Here is a 21,883-nt window from a genome sequence, read left to right as displayed (position 1 = left end):
TTGGCTGAAGCAACTGGGGAGCTTGTGGAGCTCCACCACTGAAAGGCTGTAAGGACAGTTTAGGCAAACAGCTGTTAAGTATGTAGATGTTACCTCCTGGGAGAAGGAGACTAGGTGACTCGCTGGTAGGTCCCCTCCAGACCTGGTTTCTTACACTGTCTCTCAAGTGGATAGGCGGTCAGCTGAGAGCAGTGGCAAAGCAATGAGTCTGCACACTGTTTGGAAGCCCCAAACGCTCTCCTTTTCTCCCTTTCTCACTTCAGAGACCCCACGGGTTGATCTCCCTCTAAAAGGGAAGAGTGGATACCATGGATGCTTTTCAGCCAGTGCAAGCCACTGCAAGAGTGAGGTAGGAGGCATCTTCTCCCTGGGAACAGAGCACAAGGCATCCTCTCATCTGTTTTACACCTTGGAAGAAAGTAGCTCAGATCATTGCCAGTGACCAGGGACACTGTGGAAATGGAGATTAAAAAGAGTGAAATGTCCCCAAGCAGTCCATAGTGAGTGGGGCTTGTTTCTAGGCGTGTCCTAACACAGGGTAGCTGAGCTACCATCAGCTCCGTAAGGCCCTTGCGGTTGTTACAGAGACACTGTTGTGACTCTATGGATAAGGTGGTGTTTGATTTTTCACTTACAGCAGGAGTTCTACTTTTTGGAAGAGCATGGTTAAGTAGTTAATTAGTTTTTAAGTTCTAATCATGGAAAATATAGTTCACTCAAGAGTTCACTTTCAGACTCTAATCATTCATCGGGCTCCTCTGAGCTTAACAAATGTAAAGTTAAAAATAGTGTGTCATGAAACTTTGTTGAGGTCACGGTTGTTATAACGCCTTTGTTAACTACCTGAAACTGTAACGGGGTAACTTTGTTTAAGCAGCAGCACACAGAATAGCTGACAAGGTATTACAGCCGGGGTGCTGCCTGCACCCCAGGAGCCCACGGTGCAGTCAGGGGTAGAGGCTGCTGCCAAGAGCTGCCCATGCCAGCTCCTCTCTCATCGCCGACCGCTCTGCCCACAGCACATCTCGTCTGCAGCCGCAAAAGCAAGGAAGAAGAGTGCCTGAAACGGGCAGGACAGATGGCGAGTGGGAGGGCTGGAGGAGCCTGGTTGCGCACGGAGCCGGCTGCTCGGCAGCACCGGCAGGCTGGCAGCCTTCCCGGAGCGGAGTTAAGGTTGTGAAGTGGTGTCTGGTGTACCTGGCAGCTACTCTTATGGTGCCACACGTGCCACCAGGAGAGGACAGAAAGGATTATGCCCCATGAAATGACCAAGCTTTTAACTTCTGTAACTTTACATCAGGTGAATACCGTACAGGAAATCCCAACTCCCACGTGGCACCGTATGGCTGAGGTATTGCACATCCCAGTTTAGCATCCAGCCAGCAGAGGCCTTGCTAAGGAAAGACTGGTAATACTGGGCCTTGAGGGAGACAGGGGCTGGAAACAGCTGGCTGGTGAGAGTGGGGACTGGTGGGAGCTGGCAGCAAAGGGCAGAGGACAGGTCATGAAGGATCATGCTCCTGACAGGGAAGCTAATGGTGGGTATTCGGGGTGACTTGCAAATGTGGCATCTGCATAACCTGACCTTACCAGGGAGGAGGATGGACTCAGAGAATTCTGCAGGTCATGGTGTATTTGACTGTGGGAAAGGAATGATCTGTGGCCATGCACTTATGGCCAAAGGCCCTCTTCATACCCATGCAATTGATTGCTGTTAGGAGCTGGACTGGGAGTTGTGGAGTACAACATCCGTTTGGTGTGGTAACAAAAGTGATTCAGCATGAGGCATCGACATCTTACATTGAGAAGATCGTGCAAACCAGCACAGTGTGTCCTGGAGGACAAGAGCTGGAAGGGCCTGAGCGCCCACAGGCACAAGCTGGGCCATCTCCCCGACCCTGCGATGGTCAGGGGGAGCGTGGAGCACCACGGAGGCTGGGGTGAGAGCATCTGCCAGCAGGGTCCAGCCAGCATGGGAGTCCCTCTGAGGACCACAAAGATGGAGAACAAGCCCCTCGTGGCTGCCTGGAGGTGAGGTAGGCCAGCCAGAAGTGCCAGTACCTGGTGAAGGAAGGGGGTAGTGAGGGCATGTGCCATAAAGGTGGGAGTGGCAGTATGTCTGCAGGCCTGTTGTGTGCCATGGTCCTCTACAAGGGACTGTCAGCAGGCCAGGGCAGGAGATAAATCCCCTGGTTCCCACCAGCTGGTACTTGGAGTGGCAGGATGAGACAGCTCACCTGCAGAGGAGACACCTTCCCAGAGAGTGCTGCTGCAATGCCTATGTGAAAGCATTCTGTAAATGCTATTTTTTCAGTGTCTTTGGGAGGTATGAAAAGGTGTCATGAAGCCATGCCATGGGTCAAAGTCAAATCAAGAAATAAAATCCAGATGTCCTGGCTCCCAGGTTCCCTTTTAACCATTAGGTGTTTAAATGAATTTCCAGTGAAGCTTTCACCTGCTGTGCTGTCACATGTTATTGCAGAATGTGTCGCAGAGAGAGAAGAGAGAAGCAAGAGGGAGAAGTGATATTTATGATGAAACCATGTTTCTCACAGGGAAGCATTAGCTGCTGGGACACTACCTCATCTTAACAGGAGCACCATTATTTAAAAAATTGACAGCTCTGAGGTCCCAGCTGTGTTCAAAAAGGTGCAGAGATGGGGAAATGCACTCCCTGAGTCTGACAGAGCAGCAGAAGCTCGAGCGGTGACTGGGTGGTGTTGTGAGGGATGCTCAGCTCAGCAGTGTGCGGGGCCTGGCACGGCCACAGCCTGAGCTGCGGCTGCCCAGCGCTGCGGGGCTGGCAGGCTCTGACCGGGAGATCACACGTGAGAAATGGGAAGGCAGGAGGTTGAGGGGCCAGATCACAGAGCCATGTTGTTCTGATTTTACTAGGTAAAAGGACAGCATTGCAAATATGGGAGAACAAAAATAAAACTTTGTGGTTCTGGACAAAGCTTGATTTACAGTTCCCTTTGAGAGATGTCCCCCAGACTTCACTGGAGCTTGGATCAGTCCGGGATCATATTATAGATGTTTCTATCCCCCATTTATATCTCAAGGTGTTCCTTTAGAGTAAGCAAAGATTAAATGATATTCATATTAATGAACTATTTTAATCATTTGCAAAGTCTCTAAACAGAGGCATTCACCGACTGGGCTGCAAATAGCTGGTGAGAAACTAACACTCCTTGGGCTTCCTTCTCACAGAGCTGTCTCCTCCTGGCTCCCCACTTTCCCCCCTCAGGGAAACCAGTCCATGGCTGTTGACCAGCCTGGCTCTAGGTCAGTCCCTCACTTCCCCATGTTGAGACTGAGGGAAGGTTGGGCAGGACACCCAGGACCTGTGGCAATGCTGACAATGGCACAGGACATGCACTTTTCAAGGGTGGGGACAGCACCTGCCATCCTGGGGACCCAGGAATGGGCAGGGACAGATATAGTGCACCACTGAAGTATGGCTCTAACATCCACTACTGCAGACTGCTTGTTTGAACAGCCCAGGAAAAAAAAACCTTCTGAGCACTGCCAGCCTCCTCTCACCACTCGCTCCTCTCGCACCCCTGGAAAGCTGCATCTTGTGAGCAAAGGTGGGTGCAGAATAGGTATTACAGGATTCCTCTTAAACCCAGCTGGGACTTTGTCAAGCATACAGAGGCTGGCAGGTAGCAACTCTCCCCCCCTCCCCACTGACCCATCCCTGCCGGACTGAAGCAAGGGGAGCTGGTCCCACCAGCCCTCCTATTTTCCCTTGGCTGGTGTCAGTTTTCCCTTTGTGTCAGTGAAGCTGCCAGGAACACCAGTGCCCTCAGCAAGTCACACCTAGCTGATCCCCCCGGGTTATGGTACCTCTGTGTCCCCTGTGGCTTGCCCAGGGGTGCAGGGAGCTGGGTCTGGTTTTCACAGGCTGGAGCACACTGGAGCCCGCTCCTGCCAAGGTGAGGATCGCTCCGCTCCGCAGCTGCAGGATGGACGGACGGATGCGTGCTGCCGTCAGCCCTTCCAGGAGCTCCCTGCAGTGCAGGACCAGGGTCAAGTGCACCTGCACCAGCCCCACCTGGGGCTGGCCACTGGCTGCGGTGGTGGGGCAAGTGGCTGGCTAGGCATGAGGCAAGCTGCAGAACACCAGGCTATGGCTCGGGCCAATCACTTGGTCTCGCTCATCTGGCAGTGGCTGGGAACTGCATCCCAGGAACTTTCCTGAGGGTATGTGATGCTTTTATCAGTTGAATGCCAAGTGTTGAGGTAAGCCACATTGTTATACCTGTAAAATTTACCCTGTGTCTACTAGGAACCTCTGATACTCAAGGTGGGGGAGTAATAGGAGCTAAGTATGATGGGTGCTTAAAGTGTTGAAAAATTAACCATTCTTGGAGCTAATCTCTTGCTCTGAGACAGCTCAAATTCCAGCTTTTCTTCCCTAATGAACTCATTCCCAGCATTGGCATTACTGGGAAAAATCCTCTTCTCCCAGAATACGCTTTTTGTGTTGCTGCTGAGTTGAAAGCTAGTGGCAGTAACATCAGCAATTTTGGGGAAAAAGGGATAATTCTGTTAGTGTAGCATTTTTGTGAGCTTGTAAGAAGCTGCCACTAAAATAGCTGAGAGTTCTATTTTTCACTTGGTGACCACTTTGTCACTAGGATTCTTTGGCACTGAAAATGTAACTGCATGGCTTTCCTTGGAGCAGGATGTGGGAGCATCACCTGTGGAAGTGTCTGGGCCCTAATTCTTCCTGCCACTCGCATACGTACCCTTGTATTTTAGTGAGTAGCTTTCCCATCCTGCTGTGATGTGCAGTGTATATCTTGGCTGGGATCCAAATGCCTTTCTTTTCTGGGATTTCCTTTATTTCTGCTTGAAGAACTCAAAAAAGTATCCTGCAAAAGCTATAGCTGAATCTGACATTTTAGAGGACTGGAGGCTCCTTCTGTCCTGACCTCTGCTTTCCTCATCTTCAGATGGTGGCTTGAATTCATGAGGGTGAATGGTGTGAAATAACAGGCTGTCTTTGTATGGTATTTCAGCATCTGAAATACAGGTGAATCAGCAAGATTTGTGCCTTTTCATGGTTTCTCTTGTCCTGTGATAGGCTCTCCTGGGGAGAGGATTTAATGCTACCATTTTGTGCACCTTCCCACCCTGAGATGTTCCCCCTTGACAGCTCCCTTGATGGAAGGAGATTAAATCTCCGCAGGGATTTAAACAATGTGAAACCAAGCGATCCCTGCTCACCACAGGAGGGCAACTGCTGAAGCAAAAGCCTGAGTCTGACACTACAAACACGTGGAGTGGATGCAGGTTATTCTTTTTAAACCAAGTAACAGCATTTCTGCTGGGCATTGACATCATTGCCCCGTCCTGTAGGAAGTTTTCATTCTCACAGGAGTTTCATGGGCAGAAAAGCAAATGGTGCATCCAAAACACATGTGCATCAACCAATGTGCTATGTGTTCAAGGACTGGAGAAAAATTCTCTTTGATGCAAAATGTTTTTTTCTGTTGCCTTCTATCCCTTATATTCCCCTTTCCCTCCATGCTGGCAGCCATGCTGAGAGCACTTGCTACTGGCTCAGCATGAACTAGGGGTAATGGGCTTCTTGCCATTCAAGATGAATGGCAGGGGGGATTTTGTTTCAGGCTCCCCAGGAGGGGATTTATGAAGTGACTGTTGTAATATTGCCCTTTTCCCTCACCAGGCTTTATTACTGATGCCTCATGCGGTGCCCAGATCGTGTCACATGGTGGAGGAGCACTTCTACCCATCATACACCAACATCTGGTCTAGCACATCCCTGCAGGTTCCTTCCTCACTGTACTAACTAGTATCTGACCTAGGAATTAATTTGGCTGTGGAAAACAATAAGAGGTTGTACTCTGACTCTTCTGCAGTTGTCTTCTCCCTGGTCACCCCAGCCTTCCTGGGACAGTCTTTCACTGGGCTCACCTCAGGAGCTGGAAGATGATATCTGCACCCACATGTGTTGTGGCTGCTTGGGGACAGGGGGTAGAGATCTCCTTGCTCTTCTTGCATCATCTCTGTCCACTGCACAAAGGGTGAAGCCTTTCTCAGCGCCAGAGTTTGGTGCTGGTGTCTGAGCTCACCTCAGTTATGGTTAACAGCACAGCCTAGGGCTTGCCCAGCAAGGACTCCGTGGTCCTCTCTCTGTTATGTCCTGCCATGTCTGTCAAGAGGTACAACATTTTCCACTGCCCTGTGTTGACCAAGATGGAAGAGTCTGTCACAGTTAGAGACAAAAATCTTTCATCCAGGCAAGTCACCACCTGTCAAAGTGTGTGACTTGTGGTTATTGATTATTCTTTCCCTTTCATGTATCTCACTGAAATATATTCATCACAAGCATAAATCCACAAAGGCAAATGCAATTATGACTGGTGTTAATTTATCCACCGTTTAAAATTCTTTCTTCTCTACTTTTAATTCTTTTCTTCCAGTCCTCTGTCAGTGTTTCACCTGCTCTTTTTTTCCCCTGGACAGGAAGATTATTCTTCCTAAATAAAAGAGGAAAAAAGAGAAGATTTACTCTTTGCTCACATGAATAATCCCAAGCTGTGGGATCATTTTGTTGTTGAAGACAGTGATAAAGTCACCCTGTAGCCCTGAAGCCAGGTCTTGGTGGAGAGCAGGAGCATGCTGTGATGCCACACATCTCTCTGAGACACAGCTGTGGCGTCAGCCCTGCAGCACACTGTCACCTCCGTGGGAGTTGCTGCCCCGATTTGGCACAACCTTATCCCACTCCTCCAGGCTGTGGGGAGATCAGGGCATCTGGTTTTTGGAGAAGTTCCCAGCAGCGATAAAGCAGCCATGCAGGAGAGGCTGCTTCCCAGGCCATAGATGGGCCATGAGGACCGCTGGCTCATACAGTGCTTCGGTGCTGTCAGGTTCAGTGCTTCCCCCCATTGATCCTCGGGCAGGTCCTTTCTCTGGGCCTGATTCCCTCCTGCCCCTGCCCAGGCTGACTGGTCTCTGTCCTCACCTGCCAGCACCCTCCCCCAGCCTCGGGGGCACTGGTGTTCAGAGCATGTCGAGGCTGTCCTTTTCCTTCACCGCTTTGCACCCACTGTGTTCCCCCTCATTTCTCTATTTCCATTCAGGCCACGTCTTCACTACCCTCTGTTTTCTCATTCTTTCATTTTAGACTTGATAGCATTTTGCTTCAGCAAAATTCCAGATCTTGAAGTCAGCCACCAAGGGCAAACATACTCACACGTGGGGTTTAAAAGGAGAGGAAATGCTTTTGGCATGATTTTGCTGAAGGAGAATTTTAATGCTTTTAGAATTGGGGAACCCAGGTATCTGGCTTTGAACCAGACACAGTCAAACTTGGGCCTCAAACTGTCCACAAAACAAACGTTAGGATAAATTCATGCTGTGGCAGCATGTTTTCTGCTCATACAGCTCACACTGGAGTTTTCAAGGAGCCTGGAGCATGAAGTCCGACAAAAGAGGAAAGAGCCATTTTATCAATAGGGAGCTATGGAGAAAGAGTAAGCATAAGGCAAAGTTGTATATAAAATTTTTAAAGACTGTGACTTTGGACCTCACAGACTATTTCTTCCCCTCTGTTGGGATCAGTTTGGCAACTTTCAGTTCAAATTTATTTTGCCAGTCAAAATCAGAAGTGGACAGAACAACGGGTTTATCATTGTCACTGTAACCATTTGCATGCTGTAAGCAGTACTGAGGCAGCTCGAAAAAGAAGAGATGCTTCAAGCCCACACTGCCATACAGCTAGTTCTGGAGTAAAATACATCTAGCTACTGATGAAGAGCGTACAGCAGCAGCAAGCAAGGTGATAATGTGCTCCATTGAAGCTTTGGGAGGGTTTCTCTTAGTGTTGTATGTAGAGCTGCGTGTGGGATTGCTCCTGGCAGTGCGCACTGGAAGTGTGAGGAGCACCTTGATGTCCACATAATGCCCACAGCCTTGGTTTTATGATTGACACTTGGCTTTGTGAAGACAGTCATCTTGTATAAGTTAATGGGGTATTTAGCCATTAGATTGGCAGAGTGCTACAGGAATAATTACCAGATTTGACACTATCCACTGGAATTAAGTATCAAATCACTGCTGGTAACATTTACAGTTGGCACAAACTTTAGCAGGCTGGTCTGTAATGATGAGACAAACACAGTCCTACAGAGGGATCTGCTTCGTTTGATAACTTCATTATTCAACCCAAAGCCAAATCCTAAATTACATAGTTCAGGGTGGAGAGCGCAGCCAACCCTTCAGCTGTCCTCAGAAACAGTAACTCAAAAAATACCTGGGAACAAAGTGGGTGAGTCGTTGAACATGAACTCCCAGGGTGGTTGCTGGGCAAAAAATCTACTAATGCAGCTCTTGGAGACAGTAGAAAGGGGGACTGGGTGGGAATGGGAGGTGATTTTATGTTTTGGTATGAAACCAGTGAAATAAGTGCTGAGGTCCTGTATCCACTTGGAGAGTACACGTTTAAGAAGGATCTCAAGGTGCTGGAGAGAGAGTGGAGCACCAAATAGAGCTAGGGCAGTGCAGTGAAGGACTTCCAAGACCTTGACCCATTTAAATTGTCAAAAAGAAGGCTGAGAGGTGCCTAATTAATTAGAATGGAGAAGTATCTTCAGAGGGAGAAGGCAGTCATATGAAAGGAGTCTTTCATCACCCGGAGAACGGACATCCCTGCTGCCATGAATGGAGGCTGAAGTGAGACAAAATTACAATGGCAGTAAAATTTCATCACCAGAACAAATTACAAAGGGGTCTGCAGGTTCTTAATTTCTTTTATTCTTATCAGTCAAAGCAGTGTCTTTATGGAAGATGAGCTTTTACCAACCACTAGTTACTGGGCTGTACATAGGACTGTAGAGTGAAATTGCATTGCCTGTGAGATAAGAAGCTATGGGGAGAAGGTGTAAGTGTCTCCCAGTCAAAGTGTAAATGTAGTTTGGGCTGTAATGGAAGCTGAACCTTCTGATCCAGAATAGTCTTGCTAAGTTGATAGGAGAAATTTCTATGGCTACGTGTAAATCCTAAAGAACCATCTGTTCATTATATCATAAGTATCCCCACCAACACCGAGGGACAGCCACATGGCTAGTGGCTGAGTCCTGCTGTCAGACCTGCTTGTATCCAGAGGTCAGCAAAAGCAGTGACTCATCACGGGCAAAACAGAGGCACCAGAGTTTCAGGTTTGGTACCCAAAAACCTGGGCTGATGGAATCAGTCTGGGCTTCTCTGAGCATGGCCCTTCTTCCTCTTGCTAATGGCGGGGCTTGCTTGGAAGACCAGGGACACGCAGACCACCTCGACCTGTGCCCTGGGAAGTTAATTCATCAGGAGGAAGAGACCTGGAGACACAAGCCCAATTTACTCCCCCCCAAAATATGTTGTTCTGGTTCTCTAGCATCCATCTTACATATCAAATATACTTTTGAAGAAGAAATCAGGGTTTGAGGGGAGGTAATTTTTTTGTATTCTTAGCCACCCCCAATGCAGCTGCTTGCAGGCTCACTTAGGATGGTTACCAGCTACCAACTTACCTGCAGGTGTCTTAATGCTGGTCGCTTGCAGGGAGTCAAGGGATGGGTCAAGAGAGCCGAAATCCTGGCCACCAGCCCTTTGCTCTTGCCACCAGAGCACGCTCGGCTCCAGCTGCTAAGCAGGGGACATGCCTGACTATGCACTCCCCTTCTGCTTTCTCTCCACCCCTTTAAACCAGGCTTGATTAACAGCCCAAATCTGCATGCTGCTACAACACAGAGCACGTTTAAATGATTTTAATTACAGTTGCTGCAGCCAGAACCCAACCTGGCTGCTGTTGGGTGGGTGTGCCTGTGCGAGAGAGGCTCCACACCAGTCCTTGCATACCTGCTTTTGATCTTGGGCATCTGCTGTTGGAGGGTGTCTTTGAAGGCAATTGCCCTTTCAGTCACTGCCTGGATGTTTTATCATTTGCAAACTAAGTTTTGCACAGAACTTTCTTGAAGGAGAAATAATCGAAATGTTGCCAGCCTGGAAACTCCTGTCTGCTACAGGTGTCAGTTGAAATTCCAGTTCTCTGTCGGCAGTTAGGACTTTCCAGACTATTTTCCAGCAACTGCAGCAACAAATTAAATAGCATCTATCATTTAGTGTCTCGAAAGGCTCCACGCCACCAGACAGAAAACAGACCATGGGAGGATGTGGAGCTGCCTCTTCATTTTGCATGGTACACAGATCCTTCACTCTGCCTGAGCTTTCTGGAAATGACGGTCCAAAATACCCCAGTGCAAACACGGAGCAGCACTGCCTGGGGCCAGGGACAGCTTGGGGCAGAGCTGTCCCCAAACCTTGGGGGCTTTTTGGACCTTTAAAGACTGTGACTCCAGAATAGTTTGGTCCAGTTCCTTTGGACCTCACAGACTATTTGTTCCCCTCTATTGGGAAATAGGCTGCCGGCATGGGCGCCCTCAGCCCTCCCCACACTCGCCACCTCTTGCCTGTGGCATTTTTATCATTCATGATGAGATCTACTAAAGAATTTGGGAAATATTTTTTGTCGTTGTTTTTAAGTGTGGAAGAATAAAGTGAATTTTGGCTTGTGATTATGGATAGTTTGGGTGAGAGTTAACAGGAGTGTCCAATCCAGTCAGGTGCAATGAGAAGGGACGCCTTTGAAAGCTGTTCAGCTGCATGCCAGAGTGTAGCAAGACATTATTTACAGTGTGTGTTTTCAACGCAACTTGGAATTCATAAACAATAATATTGACAGCTCGGCTGTGCTTCTTCATGGCATACCATTCAAACCAGGAGATTTTTACAATTTGTTACTGTCATCAGAGCTGGTTGGGACCTTTTGGATTAAGTGTTTGATTTGGCAAAGCCATCCCTTTTGACAGAAGTGGTTGTAGAATCAGAGAACAGTTTGGGTCGGAAGGGACCTTTAAAGACCATCTAGTTCCAAGCCCCCTGCCACGGGCAGGGACACCTTCCACTAGCCCAGGTTGCCCAAAGCCCCGTCCAACCTGGCCTTGAACACTGCCAGGAGGGGGCAGCCACAGCTGCTCTGGGTAACCCGGGTCTCATTTAATCTTCTGTCAAGAAGCTTCTCAGGTCACCACTGGAAGCAAAGCGCAAAGCAAAGCCCCCAACAAGCAGGATTTGGGTTAGAGACCCAAACCCATGAGTCCTAGTTCACAGGCAAAGTGCCTGGTGGCTGAGCCTCCCTCTGTTCTGGGACAGTCTGTTTGGCTCTGGCATTCTGTCAGGCTCTCTGTCTTCGCTTTCTTCAATTATGTTTCTCTGTTAAAATTTTCCAGGGGTTATGCTTTTGTTCTGCAACAAAACAACACAGATCCTGCGTATTCCTCAAAGGATGCAACTCCCGTTTGCTGGCTGGCCCCAAGTTATCATGGAAATTATTAGTTTCCTTCAGCATTTATTGTACTTGCCCAGAAATACAAGCTTGCCCTGTTTCGATCTGAAACACTATGCTTGGAAAGGAAAAAATTCCAAGTAGTACCACAGACATCATGCTTGCAAGAAGGTGGTATGTTAATTAATAAAGGCTGGGAGCCACTGGTTTAACATATTAATGAATTTGTTATGCAGAGAGAGATGGAAAGATATATTTCCTTATTAGATTTTTGAATGTCTGATACTTTTATTGTAATTATGTTCTATTTCATGTCTTTCTTACAAACCCTCTAATAAGTGTTTCTAATAGTATAATTGTGTTAGATAATATTTCAGCAAAGGGATGGAGAAATTAGGGGATATAGGCCAGATGAATGTATTCAGAACTTGAAACAGGAGGAACAGCTGTGGGAGTAGACCCTGGAAGAGAGAGCCTTTTATAACTGAGGACCTGTGGAGAGTGGGATCTGCTTAGGAACAAATGAGGGTGTGAGACAGTGGGTCAGAAGAGACAGGAGAAAATAATAGTATTTTTCCTGAAGGGTTTTGAACATGAAGGCCCTGCTGAACTGGACTGGTAGGTGTGTGAATCAGACAGATGTGGCAGTGGGCTCTATGACTGCATGTCTTCACTAATGCAAGGAGGAGAGAAGCTGCCTTTTTTACAGGCTGCAGTGGGAATAGTGGAGGTAACGTGGCTCGGGCTGATCCAGCCCTTTGAGTGCAGTGGGTTGAAGACCATTTTTGAAGTGTCTCCAGAGGACGCACACAGAAGTGTCATCTTGGACTTGCAAGCCTCTGAGCTGCTGCCAGCCCAGCCTGGTGCTGCTCCAGGACTGGTGAGACCAGAGCCATCTCTTCCCCGAAATGGGAGATGGCATTTCATGGAGCTAAGCACATTAAGAGGCATTTGCCCGCTCCGATATGGCCACTGATAGCCCTAACCAGCAGGGCTGGCTGAATCACCCCTTGGACAGAAGCCAGGCTGTGAGTTGGAAGTTGGACCACATCGCTGCAGAGAGCAGAGTTGTTAGTCAAGAGAAGTGAGATAAAGGGAAGGTGGGGACTGCAGTGCCTTTGGCAAATAGTACCTTAACTTACATGGGCCAGCCCTCTTGCATGGTTGTGCCCAGGGCCAGGCTGACAGCTCTTCAAACAAATCATAGAAAAAATCAGGATTCCCAGAGCTGCATGGAGTACTTAAGCACTCACCTGCTGGGCATCTTTTGCTGGGTCCACTGGTATTCTTCACAGTATTAACCATAAACGATTTTTACATTATAAGTACCTGTGGAAATCTGGGTGTGGACTTAAATTCCTGTGCTAGAATATAGTCCAGTTTTTTTCTTCTGCACAGTCCCAATGACTGGAGTAGAGAGATGTTCATTTTTAGAGTTTTCTTCACCTCAGAAAACCTTTAGGGGAGAAAAAGGGTAAAGGTTTGCTATTCTTCATTACAGTCCATATTTTTGCATTACTATAGCACTTAAAAGCTCTAGCTCCATGTCAAGCAGAGACAAAGAATAGAAGACGATGATTCCCAGTGGAGTTCCCAGGAGTTGGGAGAGCCTGGGGCTGTGACCCAAGGTTCAGTGTATGGCTGGGGCAGAAGCCTACACTGGGGCAGTAATGCACTGGGACAGAGTGATGGGTATTTGACAAGAGTTTCAAGAGATGAAACTCTCCATGACTGCACGTAGACTCAGGGATTCTCCCCCAAAACTGCCATAGTTATTTTTTGGATGATTTGAGGACTGCCTGAAGCTACTTTGGGGCTTTCCTCAAGGTTTCCTGCAAAACGCTAAGGAAAATGGCCTTATTCTTACCCATACTAAGGTCTTTTCACCGCCCTGCCTACAGAGAAGTTAGGTACTGTGTCCTTTATAACGCACTTAGCTTCTCAACACCTATTTTGGCCACTGTAAAGGGAATACAGCCCAGAATAATTATTCTTTCTTCTGACACATCCACACATACGAAAGGTTTGGGATAAGAATAGAAATTCTTTACAGATTCCTGCTGGATGCATCAGGAAGAATCAGGGGCCAGATCCTGCCCTTAGTCCCTGCAGATGAATACAGATGTAGCTCCCTAAAATCAATAAAATTACTCTGCACTTACACAGTGTCAGATTAGAAGCTATGAAATCAAAACCAAACCCCATGAAGTCTAGTTTGGCAGTGCTCACAGCAAGCCATAAAACCCTCTATAGTTACTTAGAAGTGGTTCTCTGTCCCAGAAAAAAAAAAAAAAAAAAAAAAAAAAAAAAAAAAAAAAGAAAAAAAAAAGCAGTGTTAAATCTGACCTGATAGCCCTGCAAGGTTAGATGCCAATGCTTCCATCTCATAGAGAAGACAGTAAACTCTTCTTTCTAGTGGCACTGTGCTATTATTTCCCAAGTCGTAAGATGCTGCTCCTTAAATTCCTTGCTGGTTCCAGATTAGTTACTAAGTCCTAATTGCTGTGGATCCAAGATGAGCTATAATAGGGGAGAACTTTATCCATGGGGAAAGAAAGAGAAGACATTTCCCAAACCTATCATCTGTTGGCATCTACGGAGCAGTTTGATGCATTAGATGTGGCCCCCTGGGAGAAGGAGTAACAATGTGCTTCTATTTTTGCATGAAATCAGGCTCAGCAGAGGGCATGATGATGCATGAACTTCAGTGTGTATCTGCTTTCTCGCTGTCATTTCCCCAGAGTTAGGGGGGAGGCAGAGGATGGCAGTAACAGGAGGGATGCAGACACCCCTCTGCATTACCTACCAGGACAGCGGGGGGTCTTGCTTCACGCACTTTCTACAGATGGGCGGCTGCCAGCCAGTAATGTAATTCATGCTGCTGATGCTCCTTGCAGGGAGACAACTCCATTTCCGCTAGCTGCTTGGCTCGATTTGGCATTTTTTATTGTAGCCTAACATAGCATGACAATGCAGCTGATTCACTGCACCATGGCTGGGGTAAGGACTGCAAGCATACCGGCTCAGGCGATGCAGTGGGAGTACGGGAGTGCAAACTCCAGCCCCACTCCCAGCCCGACTTTTGGGACTTGAAAGAGAGGGATGTGCTACATTTTAAGTACTCACGCATACACCCCTAGCTTCAACGCTTAAGCTTTCACGTATTTTAGGTCGGAGCTAGTCTTCTAACCAGCCTGAAGCTATGCTGCACTGTGCTGTAATCCTGACAATTTTTTCAACTAAATGTACTTGAATCTAGTAATTTTCCCGATGGCTCACCTCCAAGAAAAATGGTGTCGATCATTTGGTAGGTTTCAGGGTTGGGTGTGAGTCAGCTCTGAGTCAGGCAGCAGCTCCAGCTCCACAAAGTGCTGGTCCCTCTGTGCTGGCACAACCCATGGAGCCACAGCCCTGCGGTGGACGCTGCTCCTGAGCGTCCCCAGCAGCACCGTGTGGGAACACAGGCGCTGAGCACTTGCAAAGCAAAGGGGCAAGTCCACAGCCCCACACTTCACGTGCTGCGGAGCCCTCTTGGCCTCAGAAGATGGCAGGGTGTGTTGATGATGCTGGCTCCAGGCAGGGAGAAAGAGATGGGGACCTGTCTTGCCCACTGAGATGGGGCCCGTCCAACTGGGGTGCGGGCACAGCGAGTCACTGCTGTGTGAACAGCTTCCCTCCCCAGAGCCAGGAGGAGGCAAGGAAGGGGTTTTGTCCAGAGACCTCTGTCCCTGGCAGGGTGTTTCTGTTTATATTCCCATTTATATTAAGTAGGGTGGTGTCCCAGTCCTCAGACGGTCGAGAGTGAAGCCAGACACAGTCTTGAAGGCAACAGTCACTGTGTGCATTATGCAAAGTGCTGTGACTGATGGGTTCCTTGCTCTCTCTTTGTCTTTCTCTCCCCCTCCCCGGTGGTGTGATTGAAGCAACGCCCCGTGAAGCAGTCCCTGAGCGCCTGCATGTGCCGAGAGTCCCACTGGAAATGCCTCCTCCTCTCCATCCTCATGTATGGCTGCCTGGGTGCGGTGGCCTGGTGTCAGCTGGCCCGGGTCACCAAGCTCAGCTTCGATAGCTCCTTCAAGGGCAAGTCCATGATCTACCATGACAGCCCGTGCTCGGACGGCTATGTCTATATCCCACTGGCCTTCCTCTCTATGCTGTACGTGGTGTACCTGGTGGAGTGCTGGCACTGCCATGTCAAGAGAGAGCTGCAGTACAAGGCAGACGTGGACAGTGTCTACGAATGCATCAACCGCATGCAGCAAGCCACTCCATGCATCTGGTGGAAGGCCATCAGCTACCACTTTGTGCGGCGAACCCGGCAGGTGACCCGGTACCGCAACGGTGATGCCTACACCACCACGCAGGTCTACCACGAGAGGGTCAATACCCACGTGGCTGAAGCTGAGTTTGACTACTCTCACTGTGGATACAAGGACATCTCCAAGGAGCTCCTGGGCCTGGAGAGCTACACAGCCACCAAGCTGAGGTTCACCAAGTGCTTCAGCTTTGCTAACATTGAGTCTGAGAACTCTTACCTGACTCAGAGGGCTCACTTCTTCACAGAGATCGAGGGACTGGATGACTACATGGAGGTGAGGGAAGGCATGCAGCTCAAAAACGTGGACTTTAAAGAGCTTATGATGGCCTACGGGGACCCAGATCACCTCCCATGGTATGTGTCCCACTATGCTTTCTGGGTAGCAGCTATCCTGATGATCTCATGGCCACTCAGGGTGCTCATAGAGTATCGGACTGCTTATGTCCACTACCACGTGGAGAAGCTGCTGGGCCTGGAGTACACGGCATCCACAGCAGCAGAGGAGCCCTTGTACCGGTACCGCATGCCCCGAGACGCCACGCAGGACAGCACCGAGCTGGAGTGGCACATCTGCACCAACCGGCAGCTGATCCCCAGCTACTCGGAGGCCATGCTCATGGACCTGGCCAACTCTCCAGCCTACAACAGCTACGCGGTGTGCCGGTATGGCGAAACGGCCCATGGCTGCGAACGCTGCAACCGTGCCTCCAGCACCTCCTCCATCTTCTCGCGCCACGCTTTCCACAGCTGCAGCGGCAACTCCCGCCTCTCCCTCAACACCAGCCGCTTCTCCCTCTGCCGTGTCCATGGCTCCCACAGGACAGGCCTCTGGAGGAGCCGCAGCAGCAGCATCGCAGACCGGGGCTGCCAGGACGAGCAGTGCTGCTCCTACTCCAGCCAGCTGGCTGTCAATGAAAACCCCCCAACCTACCACGACGCCCGCTTCTTCCCTGTCCTGATTGTGCACAGGCCAGAGGGGCACGATGGGCAGCATTTCTACGTCAGGCGCTCCTCCTGTCTAGAAACCTCTCTGTGACAGGCCTCCATGGTTTCTCAGCTCCTCTGCCCCAGGACAGGGCTTGCAGGGGTGCCACCGGCGGGGAGCCTGCAAGCATCGGTCTCCACAGCAGGTCAGCAGGATGAGCTTCGGCTCTCCCCCCTGCCATTATAAGAGGACATAGTCACTCTGACCAACAGCTAACCTCATTTCTGAGAGATTCTTCCCCCCCTTCAGCTGGTCTCCCTAGTCTTCTGTTCCCTTCTTCCTTTTGCTCTTTCACTCCTCACCCTTTCTCTGCTTCTCAGTTCCCTGCCTTTCCTCTCATCCCACCCACAATCTTTTTTTTTGCATTTCAGTCACAGCATTTGACCGCTGTTGCTGCTGAAGGATTTATAAAGCCTGTGCTTTGCAGTGTATTTGCCCTCTTGGGTGCCCTGCAAGGTAAGAAACTCAGAGCAAGGCAAAAGGCATGTGGCCAGGCAGAGTCAAGTCAAGAGAATTCAGATTTGCAGGCACTGAGTCACGTCCTGCAAACCCCAAATGAGGTGCTTTTTTATTTATTTTATTTTGAGTCTTTTGCCCTCCTCTTCTGTCATATTTTTCTCTGCTTTCTTCATGTTCTCTTCCTCTTGTTTTACCCTAATCTTCCTTTTTCTTTACAGTTTTCTCACTTCTGCTTCCCAATTTTTCTGTGGTTTTGCCGGTGAGGATGTCTTTCAGCATGTAATTGCCTTCCATTGGGCAAAAATAAGGTATTTGTGACACAGATGTCACTGACTGCTGACACCACCACAGACTATGCCCCTGAAGAGTGCTGAGGTCTTTCTTTCCAGAGCAGTGACATACACCAATAAAGCAAAAAGCCCTTTGCTCACCTTGCCCTGCTTGGTCTGCAGCAGAGACACTGCTGCATTTCCAGCTGTAGTTACCCTTGTCCAGCTCCACCCCTGTTAGCAATTGTTGAGAGCCATAATGTAGATCAGTGCCCTGTTAGTGCCACTATTTTTAGGACTGTGGGTCTGGTTTGTGGTTGTTTCATTCCTACTACTTGCTCAAAGCAGCATGGGCTTGACAAGGGGAGAGGGGCTGGCGAGGGAAAAGGTAAATATGGTATTAACCCTCCCACGAATAGTCTGGAGTTGTTAGGAAGCTCTTCTACCCACAGCATTTATTAGAGCAGTTGCAGGACTGCTCTCTGTTATCTTTCAGCTTTCCATGTGCCGTGGGGAGGGCTTTTGGCCCGTAGCCCACTGCCGCCTTCCCACCTTCCCAGCTAGATGCGGTGCCACCCCAGCCCGGGGCAGGAGGCACAGCTGGGAGCCAGCCCCACCGGCCGCTCCTGCTGGAGCTCCGGGCTCTTCCCGCAAGGCTTCCCCCGGAGCAGGTACAGCACCTTCCAGAATTAGTCCCAGCATTGTCAAACCCAGGAGGTGTCTGGTCCTGGCGGAGCAGACCACTGCACGCCGGGCTGTGGGCTGCCCTCCTGGCCTGGCCAGCAGCCTCCTGAGAGCCAGGGACTGACCCAAGAAGCTTATGGCCACACTGAGGACCTGCCAGGGACCTCGCACCCGCCAAAACCCCAGCCCACAAGGGATGGTCGTATGCTGAGCAAGCCCCATACCATTTTCTTGTGTGGATTATTATCCACCACGACTCACAGGAGAATGCAATACGATCGCAATACAGTCACTTTCAAAAGCAAAGTGTTGTCACACCCTACAGCAAGTAGGTAAGAAACCGAGCCCCCAGAGGGGCTGCAACAAATGCTTCCTCCCAAGTCCGTTCTGTGTGTATTTACATGTAATATGAGATTTGTAAAGTCATATCAGTATGTGTAGATTATATATAACTCCATACTTATATGGTGATTTCTTATGGCATTGACTGTTGCACCATGTTAAATACATTTTGTTTTGGTTTGATGACTCCGTTTTGATGTGCTGTGTTTATTTCAACTCCAGAAACTGAAACATTGGCAGTACCTGGCTAACCTGCTGCAAATGACGGCACAATCAGAAAGGTTGTTTAAATTCGTACGAGTCGATCTCTTTTAATGTAAACACTTTATGTATGATTTATGTGACATTTTCATTCTGACAGCTTGGCATTTATCACAAAAGATAGATAACACATATGATGTGTTAGTTTATCACCTCTAAAAAAGCATAACCATCCCAGACACATGGAGGAACCAGGTTTGGGCTCAGGGTAATGATTATGGTTGGGTTGGGGCCAAACTGGATAACATTGAAACTTAGAGAAAAATCCAAACTTAGATCCACCCTACAGTGACCCAGTCCTAGTCCTCCATCTACACCGTGCCACCTACCACCCCCAGGCAGAGCCAGGAGAGTTTGGGAACTAGGAAGGGATCAGGACTGAACTCAAAGCTCAGACTCATTACTGATTTACTTGTATTCTGAAGATGAAGTAAATGCAAGTCTTTAATATGGTTCCCTGTTCTTCATTCACACAGAAAGTTAAAACCAGCACATATGGAAAATGTAAGAGCTGGAGGAGGCTGAAAATTCACGAAACAGAGAGGCTGGAATATTTCAACACAGTTGCTTACTGAAGGAGGTGGTGGGGAGGAAGACAAGAAAGAAAGGAAGAGATGGTAGAATAATACAAATTAAAAGAGAACAGAGTTCAGCTGCAGCTAAGATAATTCCCAAATGAGCAGCATAACTCAGTTACAGCAAGCTTAGCCCAGACACAGGCAGGATGAATTTCAGTCTTCTTGTGAACTGCTGCAGCCACCTGTGGCTTTAAACACCATGTCTAAGATCTTGGCATGGCCAGTTTAGTCCCATATGTATTTCAAGATGGAGAGTTATATTTGGGTCCTCAGAAGTGGCCACTCTAAACAGTATTATTATCCGGCATGAACAAGCTCTGGCAATCCCATTATTATGATGGGTTGGGCAGAGAATGGAGATGGTTTATGCCCGTTTTAACCTTTTCAGTATCCTCAAAAGCCACTGCAATATCCAGCAGCTCTCAAGCCATGTCCTTGGCAGGGTTTGGAAAGCCCAGAGGGTTTCTGCTTCTTCATGTCCTGTGTTCTGGCCCAGCTTTGGGGCATTTATTTGAGAAGCCATCCCTAAGCTGCAAAAGCCCTCACACACATGGAGCTCCCTCTTGTCACTTGCTGTAGCCTCTGGTGGTGACTGAAAATCTGGGAGCAGCTCCTGTTCTGGCCTGGGGCTGAACATGATGGTTGCAACAGATCACCCACTCAGGAAGCACCTGAACAGCCGTCCTGGGTCTCCTACACCATAGAGCAGAGCTACTCCTGCGACTCTTGAATGCCACTTCGTCATTGTCGTTGCCATTGCCGCAGCTTCCTGATGCAGAATGAAGGATCTGTCCCCTAGCAATGGAGGGGATAACGCTGGTCTTCAATTCCCGAGTTCAAGGACAGGTTTTCAAATCCAAGTGCAAACCGGGCAGCTCCATGGAAAACACCCGATCCAAAACACAGGGATTTGGTATCCATGTGCAGACTGACTGCTTTGACAATGGAGTAGTGGCATGCGTCAGCAGCTTGTGCTGAACTTTTAGGACTACAGCTTCTCATGTGGAAATGGGTGTTTTGGGGTGATTTCTCACGGGGATAACCCATCATTGCCCTGTTGGATCTCAGTAATTGGAAGAGGCTGAACAGCAGAGGAAGGTGAGGAAGTCCAGCAAATACTCTTCCTCCTGCCTTCGCTCTCCCCTCCCTCCCTCTCTTCCTTTCTTCCTTTTTCCTTCTCATCCCCAGCAGTCTCCCAGCACTGGGAATTCACCTCTTGATTATCACACAGCTCTTCAGGCATTTTCTAGAACATGCCTACACCACCCAGCAAGTCTGGTGAGATGTGACAACACACTACTGCAACAGAAGTAAGGGAAGGACATAAGCCAGGGAGGCACCAACTTATTTATAAGCCACTGTGCTGTGTCCTGTGCACATGAGCACCAAGCACTGTCGCTGGTGTTACGGCCTGTAGGACAAAACCACATCGCTTAATTTAGTGGCACAGGAGGCTGAGAGAGTTTATTTGTCTTCATTTCCTAAAAGCATTTCAGATTCACCAGTTCCTTTGGTTTCTGCATGGCAATATTGCACTCCTCTGTAAGTTTTCCCACAGCAGTTTGCACTCCAACTGGCAGTGCGTGCAGGATTTCAGTCCAATTTTCATATGGCTCTTCCTGCCTATCACTGTTAACACAAAGCCCTTCTCAGAAGAACTGAAGCCAGATCCCCTGATGGAGAAAATTCCCTTTGGTCTACTGCTTCCAGAAAAGCTTTGCTCTCTTACACCAGCCCAGAGTCTGGCCTGTGCCATGATACAACAACTTTCTATTGGGTACTCCTCTTTGCAGATAAAAGCTCCCTTCCCCTTCTCCTCCCTCTTCCCAAAGCCTTTGGGATCACCGCTTATGAACAACATGCCTCTTGGGGTAGAGGCGTGCTCCGGGCGTGCAGTGTGGAGTCAAGCCTCTCTCGGCCGCTGCCTCCCTGGACGAGCTTGACCAAGTCGGGGCGGTTGCCTGTGCCTCCTCTCTACCGCTTGTAGAGCGGAGCGTTTCCTGAGCCCACAGGGCCAGTGTGGTGTTGTAAGCCTCGGTAATTGTAAGGCTAGAGGAAATTCTTAGAAGGAAAACGCCGTAGAAACACAGCGTTCTTCTAGCGGCCATTATTTTTTCTCATGAGACAACTAAAATCTGCAGAAGTAGCTACTTTCTGGAAGGCGCTATCGCCATGAGTAAGCGCAGAAACACGCCGCGCCCGGGTAGATGGGTATATATGGATACACGGGGGAGAGGGAGCCGCCACAGCAAGCGCACGCGAAGCTTTGAGCAAACACTGGCGCAGAACCCAGCCCAGGATCACGACAGTGACAGAGCCCTGTCACGATTTCCTGTCCCCGAGAGCACCCAGGCTTCCCGCAGGCTCTGGGGCCAAGGGCTTGTCAGTGTCCCCTCCCGGCCGCCTCATTACGGCAGGAGGCACTGGGGAGGGAGTGACATTTCCATTCCAGTCATGAAATCTTCCTGGCGCTGCTCCAGTCCCCTAGGAATTCCTATCAGAAATGCAAATGGCTGGGGAGGGGGGATGAGGGTGAAGATCAGGGTTTGGGAGGGAATTCTGTGAGCTTGCTGTGCCTCAGTTTCTCCATCCCCTAACGGGGATAAGGCGGTTTCCCCGCGCCCCTCC

At 49.1% G+C, this 21,883-nt stretch overlaps 1 protein-coding gene across 1 annotated transcript; it reads left to right on the top strand.

Moving 5' to 3' along the window:
* Positions 1–275: 275 nt before the first annotated feature.
* LOC113480848 (transmembrane protein 151B-like) lies at positions 276–18,584 on the top strand. The gene is made up of 2 exons (XM_026850054.1): positions 276–349; positions 15,283–18,584. Exon 2 carries the CDS (start codon positions 15,316–15,318, stop codon positions 16,711–16,713), a length of 1,398 nt encoding a protein of 465 aa, XP_026705855.1. The 5' UTR covers positions 276–349; positions 15,283–15,315; the 3' UTR covers positions 16,714–18,584.
* Positions 18,585–21,883: the final 3,299 nt, after the last annotated feature.

This window comes from Athene cunicularia, assembly GCF_003259725.1.
Source record: "Athene cunicularia isolate RWA chromosome 5 unlocalized genomic scaffold, athCun1 chr5_part1, whole genome shotgun sequence".
NCBI classification, from domain to species: Eukaryota; Metazoa; Chordata; class Aves; order Strigiformes; family Strigidae; genus Athene; species Athene cunicularia.
The sequence above is the reverse complement of the archived record's forward strand: the minus strand, read 5'-3'. Positions and strand labels throughout refer to the sequence as shown.